The following is a 7,442-nucleotide window of genomic DNA, read 5'->3' on the forward strand; positions in this document are numbered from 1 at the left end:
AGGAGACGGGGACGACAGAGGATGAGATGGCTGGATGGCATCACTGACTTGATGGACGTGAGTCTGAGTGAACTCCGGGAGTTGGTGATGGACAGGGAGGCCTGGCGTGCTGCGATTCATGGGGTCACAAAGAGTCGGACACGACTGGGCGACTGATCTGATCTGATCTGATCTGATGACTTCAGTTTTCTTAAATTTACCAAGACTTCCTTTGTTGTCCAGGATGTGATCTGTTCTGGAGAATGTTCCATATGCACTTGAAAAGAAGATATATTTTTCTGATTTTGGATGGAATGCTCTATAAATGTCAATTAGATCTATCTGTTCTAATGTGTCTTTTAAAGCCTGTGTTTCCTTATTGATTTTCTGTCTGGATGATGTTTCTGTTGATTTCAGTGGAATGCTAAAGTCCTCCACCAAGGTGCTACTGTCAATTTTCCTTTTATGTCTGTTAACATTTGCTGAATATATTGAGGTGCTCCTGTGTTGGGTGCATATATAATTGTTATATCTTCTTCTATTGATCCCTTGACTATTATGTAATGTCCTTTTTATGTCTTGTAACAGTCTTTATTTTAATGTCTATATTGTCTGATAGGAGTACTGCTACTCTAGCTTTCCTTTGATTTCCATTTGCATAGAATACAGTTTTCTATCCCCTCACTTTGAGTCTGTATGTGTCTCTAGATCTGAAGTGGGTCTCTTACAGACAACATACATATGGATCTTGTTTTTGTATTAATTCAGCCAGCCTATGTCTTTTGGTTGGAGCATTTAATCTATTTACATTTGAGATAATTATTGATATGTATGTTCTTATTGCCATTTTAAAGTTGTTTGATTTTGTAGGACTTTTAAAATTCCTTTTCTCTTTTGTTTACTTCTCTTGTGATTTGATAACTATCTTTAGTGTTGTGTTTGGATCCTTTTTCTTTTCTGTGTGTTTATCTATTATAGATTTTTTGTTTATGGTTACCATGAGGTTTTGATGTAGCAGTCTATATGTATACATGATTGTTTTAAGTTGCTAGTTTCTTAATTTAAAATGTATTTCAAGTATCCTGCATTTGTACTTTCCTCTGCTCACAATTACTGTTTTGACATCATATTTGTGTGTAGATGATTTCCTACTTTTACTATATGTTTACATTTATTAGTGAGCTTTACCATTTTGTAATTTTCTTGTTTCTAATTGTGGCCTTTTCTTTTATGCTTAAAGAATTGCTTTAGCATTTGTGGTAACACTTGTTTGATGGTGCTGAATTCTTTTAGCTTTTGTTTGTCTATAAAGCTTTTGATTTCTCCATTAATTCTGAAAGAGAGTCATGCTGAGCAAAGTATTCTTGGTTTTAGGTTTTTCCCTTTCTTTGCTTTTAATATATCAAGTCATTCCCTTCTGGCTTGTACAGTTTCTGCTAAAAAATCAAGTGATAGTCTTATGGGGATTCCCTTGTTTATTATTTGTTGCTTTTCCTTTCTTGCTTTTAATGTTTTCTCTGTCCTTAGTTTTTGTCAATTTGATTACTATCTGTCTAGGCATGTTCCTCCTTCATTTAATTCTATATGGGACCATCTGCACTTCCTGGACTTGGGTGACTCTGGAAGGAATCACACTTGGCACTTAAATAAAAGGCAGGTGTTGGAGCATCACCTTTGTAATACTCAAATCTACAGGGTTTTGGATATATTAGAAAATTTGGCTCCATTTTAATCCCAAATTGAATTTCATACTTGTTCTTACTTTAAGTTCCATATATCTGCTATAATACAAATAGGTAATTTTTATATAGAATTGTCTGTCTTAAAATTTTTCTTTGGAATAGAATTGATTTACAATGGTGTGTTTGTTTCAGGTGTACAACAAATTGACTTGGGTCTCTCTCTCTCTCTCTTTCTATATATGTACATATATGTGTGTGTATATATATGTATGTATATACATATATATACACATTTGTATATGTATGTATGTATATATACACACACACATATATACATTCTTTTTAAAATTCTTTTCCATTATAGGTTATTACAAGACATTGTACATAGTTCCATGTACTATACAGCAGATCTTTGTTGGTTATATATTTTATATATAGTAATGTGTATATTTTGATTGCAAACTCCAAATTTATCCCTTCCCCCTTTCCAATTTGGTAACCATAAGTTTGTTTTCTGTGTCTGTCTGGTTAGATTTAAGTCTCATAAATGGAGTCTGTTATTTGTTCTCTTAATGACTTCCTAGTCATCTAGATTTGACTAGGAAGAAAGTTGAATGATGGGAATTTTTGGTTAACAAGTGTTTCTCAAATACTAATGTTTTGTACATATCTCGTTTTCTTATATAGGCCAGCTGTGAGGCCTGGTGAAAAATAATCAAGTGCAATAATGTTCTGCAGTAAGAAGAAATCACTTGGTAAGTATTGAGTTCTTCAGGAGATACAAAGCAAATATGATTTTTTTAAGCATTCATTTTAATTTCAAGGAGATATGATTTATAAGCAAAAACCACATAGATCTTGAGTGTTCTCCTTGAGCTTTGACAATTTTATGTATATTTATAATTTTCAAAAAGCAAGAAACAATATTTCTATCACTCCAGGAAGTTCCTTGTGCCCCCTTTTTTCATTTTCCCTGCATTGTACACAACCACCTTCTGATTTCTATTTGGTTGATTTACCTATTTTTGAAATTAACATAAATGAAACCATGCAGCATGTATTCTTGTGTCTTCTTTCACAAAGTGTAAGGTTTTTGACATATTTCCATGTGGTTGCGTGTATCAATATTTTGTTATTCAGTTTTTCCTTGTAAAGTAGTATTCCATTGTATGATTACACCAACAATTAAAACTAAGATCATATGGTTAGAAATAATTTAGGTTCACTATGGCAAGAAACATTTGGTTTTTGGTTGAGTAATTTGTCTAGCAAAACAGTTTTAATAGTATTCTAGTGTTAAGAAATACATTATTGTGACCTGAGAGTATTAATCTTATCTTAAACCTTGTTAGTCAGTGATGTTATTGTGTAGTTTTTCCTTCAGTGGAAGTGTATTTGGTTTATTACTACTGTTTTATTTCAGACTTGTTAGAGAGGAAAGGCTGGATTAGAGTATATCTAATATTCTCCTTCTAATCCTATGTGTGACAGTTGGTTAACCTACTTTGATAGGCAGTTATTTCTTGGTGCAGTCTGTTCCCTTTTTGGACACATTCATTGCAATGTTCAGTCTCACAATGAGCTGAAATCTGTCTCAGTGTAGTTTGCACCTGTAGGTCATTAGTTATGCCCTCTGGGGCAATAGTTTCATATTTCCAGAGCTTATTTAAGAGTCTAGAATTATTGTCGTCATTTTTTCTTTTACAAATAAAGTGATTTATTTATACCTAGTCACTGGTATTACCTTAATAATGTAAACATTAGATTAACCAGTTTTGACAAGGACAAGTTTCCAACAGAATCTACTGTTGTGAGGTTTTGGTAAGTTCAGTTTCACTTTTTAAAAATAATTTCTATGTATATATGAACGCATATGTATAAAATAAGCAATTTTTTATAAATAAAATTAAGAAAATAGAAGTAACTGTAATTGGACAATCCAGAGATAACTGCTCCAGTCTGCCATGTTGTCTAATTTAGAGGGCTCCATTCAGTGACCTCTATTAATATGTTAATGTATATTTATCCACATATCCCCAGATGGAACTATGGTGTGCATTATTTTGAAACTGGCTCTTAAATATTAATCTTGTAATCACAGATACCTTTTCTACCTTAAACTTTTCTCTATAACATAATATTTTTTTATATTTTCCTCTAACTTTTAATTTTGAAAATGTTGGAACTTACAAAAAATTGGAAGAATGATAAACACCCAAATACCTTTCACCTAAATTCTACAGTTGTTACCATTTTGCCACATTTACTTCCTCTTTTTCCTCTCCCTTCCACCAGCACACACCCAAACACATGCATACGCATAAATTTTTTGTTGTTGACATCATGACTCTTATCCCCAAATCCTTCAGCACAGATCTCCTAAGAACAAGGACGTTCTCCGTCTTAACTGCAGTATTGTCACCACATCCAAGAAGTGTAACATTTATGAATAAGTAATATACATTCCATTTTTCAGTTTTCCCAACTGTCCCCACATCTCATGTCTCGGAGCTTGTTTTTATTTTTGGTATGATATCTAATTATAATGTTCACACATTGTGTTTGGCTTTAAACTCCTTTATTTTCTTTTAGATTTAGAATAGTTTGTCATCACATTGATTTTTGGCCAAAGTCCGTTCCGAAAGTCATTCCACTCAGTCGTTTTGGATTGAACATCTTGGGTGCAAATACTATGAAATAATATTTAAATGGGAAACTAATAAATTAGTTACTTGAACCACTCTTGATGGGAAATACAACTTGCTGATCTTCCTCATATGGAATTTCATTTTACAGACTGTCATAGCTATATGAAATGAGCTTTTAAGTAGCCCATTTGTAAATAGCTTTGTAATGAGGTGAAATGTTGCCACATCGTTGGGTCTATATTCACTGTGGTGCTAATTGGCAAAGAAAGCTGAGGCTAGTTCCTTCCTCTTGGACTTGTTACAATAGCCACATGACTTGAGGCACTGACTTTGGTGTCACCATCATTTGCATCATCATGATTGGGAATGTGACATCTTTAGATTATATCAATTCTTATAGATCTATTTATAGACTGGAGATCTTTGTTGTTTAGTTGCTAAGTCATGTCCGACTCTCTGTGACCCCATGGACTGCAGCAGCACGCCAGGCTTCCCTATCCTCCACTCTCTCCTGGAGTTTGCTCAAGTTCATGTCCATTGAATCAGTGATGCTATCTAACCATCTCATCCTCTGCCGCCCTCTTCTCCTTTTGGCCTTCAGTCTTTCCCAGCACCAGGGTCTTTTCCAATGAGACGGCTCCTCATATCAGGTGGCCGAAGTACTGGAGCGTCAGCTTTGGCATCAGTTGATGCTGGAGACCTTATTCAATCTACAGTATTCAGTTACTTACCATTTTGCCACATTTGCTTCCTCTCCTTCCTCTCCTCTCCTTCTTCTCCTCTCTCTTCCACTCCTCTATTCACGCAGTCAACAAATATTTTTGAGCACCTATGATATGCTAGGTAGTACCAACTTTACTTCACATAACTTTTTTATGATTTAATAAAAACACATATCTTTATACAATTAAGTTTACAGTAGCAGTGATAACTTAATAACAATTTACCAAACATCACTACCAGTATGTTTTCCAGAGGAGCACAGACTAGAGAACTTCTAGTCAGCCTGCTGTTGTCAGGGGGAGAATCAGGCAGAAGTGATATCTTACTTCAATGAGTTATTTAAGATCTATATTTAAGAAGTGTGCACTTATATTTATATAAACTTTCACAACATCATCAGGAAGCTTGGGACATTGATGATGTATGTGAAAATATAACAAGCCAACCATTAAGTGTTGTGGGAACCCAAGAATTTTCTCCCAGATATATGCTTTACTATTTATTATCTCCATATCCACATAAATCTCATAGTCTTCAGCATGTGGAAAATTCTAGCTAACTGACTCAAATATTTAAAACACACTTACAATCTATTCTTTTTGTTTGTTTGTTATTTGTAATTCATCCTTTTGGTGTAAGCTTGAATGGGAAATCCAAAGATGACCACTTTAAAGCATATATGTGCTTCATATTTTACATATGAACAACAAAGAATGTTGCTCATATGTAAAATACCTAATTCAGGTTTTAGGTTGTTAGGTAATATGGTAAGCAAAAGAGGTAGATAATTGGAGGCTTTATTTAGGCTGTAAAGCTATTATTGATTCCAAAATGTGAAGGTTGTGGAGCGACATGCATTATTCCACAGGGTGCAGGGTGGGAAGATCAGACCAAGGTCACATTATGTGTTTCAAAAAATATTGAAAATTAAATTTTACAGTTGTGAGGGTTTAAAGACAAATATAATCCAGGTTGGACTCATTATTATGTATCCATTATTATTATATTCATTTTGCTTCTAACTTTAAATGAAAATTTAAACATTTTTGTGTTCCTTAAAAGTATTGTGGGCTCCAGATGCTGCATATACTGTGCCTACAAAGGAGGTAGTGCTTTCGTTGAAGTTAAGATACCTATATATTATTTAGTAGGTACTGGGTTGTTCCTATTGCAGAGGACTGGTGACACAAAAGATGAATAAGACATTCAATTTGTTTCTTTTATTTATATACTGGTTCTCTAATGAAACTATCCATCTTGTTATCATAGTTATTTTAAAGTCCATATCTGACAGTTCCAATATCTAGATTATCTGTGAGCCTGCTTATATTTTCTATCTCTTGATTTTCAATAGTTGGTTGTTGTGCTGTATCATACCTACTAGTTTATTATTAAAATCTATACATTGCATATGAAAAAGTTACAGAGGGTCTGGATGTTATTTTTCTTCAGGAGATTTACTTTCTTCCAGCAAGCGGTAACAGAAGGAACAGGTCATTTTGATCCAGCTGGGTTTCAGTGTTTATAAGACCTTGTTTGCTTTAGCTTTTTCTCACTCTAAGTCAATCCAAAACCTAGTATGTTACTAGGGCCCTTCTTCTCTGCCAGGTTCTGAATTCTAATTATTGTCTCATCTCTGGGCAGGTTAGGAATTATCACATGCCTCAGGGGAAAGGAACAGAGTATCAGGTTCATCTCAGTATATTTCTCTTCTCTGCTGAAACTTTTCCCTTAAAGTCCTGGCTGATTTTGTTGTTCCATGGTAGTTTCAAACAGCTTTGTATATGTCATCTCTTATCATTGTTCTCAATAAATGGGTTTTCCTGACATTTTATCCTATTTTAGTGGGAAGCAGATTGTTTTAAAACAGTCTGTTTTATAAGATTATCAGAAAGCTACATTATATCACATTATTCTATAGTTGTTCAGTTCAGTGCAGTCACTCAGTAGTGTCCGATTCTTTGCAACCACATGAACCACAGCACGCCAGGCCTCCCTGTCCATCACCAACTTCTGGAGTCCACTCAAACTCATGTCCATCGAGTCGGTGATGCCATCCAGCCATCTCATCCTCTGTCGTCCCCTTCTCCTCTTGGCCCCAGTCCCTCCCAGCATCAGAGTCTTTTTCAATGAATCGACTCTTCGCATGAGGTGGCCAAAGTACTGGAGTTTCAGCTTTAGCATCAGTCCTTCCAATGAACACCCAGTACTGATCTCGTTTAGAATGGAGTGGTTGGATCTCCTTGCAGTCCAAGGGACTCTCAAGAGTCTTCTCCAACACCACAGTTCAAAAGCATCAATTCTTTGGCACTCAGCTTTCTTCACAGTCCAATTCTCACATCCATACATGACCACTGGAAAAACCACAGCCTTGACTAGACGAACCTTTGTTGGCAAAGTAACGTCTCTG

General features: G+C 35.0%; 1 protein-coding gene across 10 annotated transcripts in view; it reads left to right on the forward strand.

Annotated features, from left to right (window-relative positions):
- Positions 1-7,442, forward strand: part of ATP8B4 (ATPase, class I, type 8B, member 4) — a 341,749-nt gene that overhangs the window by 62,474 nt on the left and 271,833 nt on the right. For all 10 annotated transcript variants that reach the window (XM_010839511.1, XM_010839512.1, XM_010839505.1 and 7 more), the window contains one exon: positions 2,349-2,416. In XM_010839511.1, coding sequence (XP_010837813.1) covers positions 2,389-2,416 — 28 coding nt within the window. In that variant the 5' untranslated portion in view covers positions 2,349-2,388. The remainder of the gene's footprint in view (positions 1-2,348; positions 2,417-7,442) is intronic.

This window comes from Bison bison, unplaced genomic scaffold, assembly GCF_000754665.1.
Source record: "Bison bison bison isolate TAMUID 2011002044 unplaced genomic scaffold, Bison_UMD1.0 scf7180017864118, whole genome shotgun sequence".
NCBI classification, from domain to species: domain Eukaryota; kingdom Metazoa; phylum Chordata; class Mammalia; order Artiodactyla; family Bovidae; genus Bison; species Bison bison.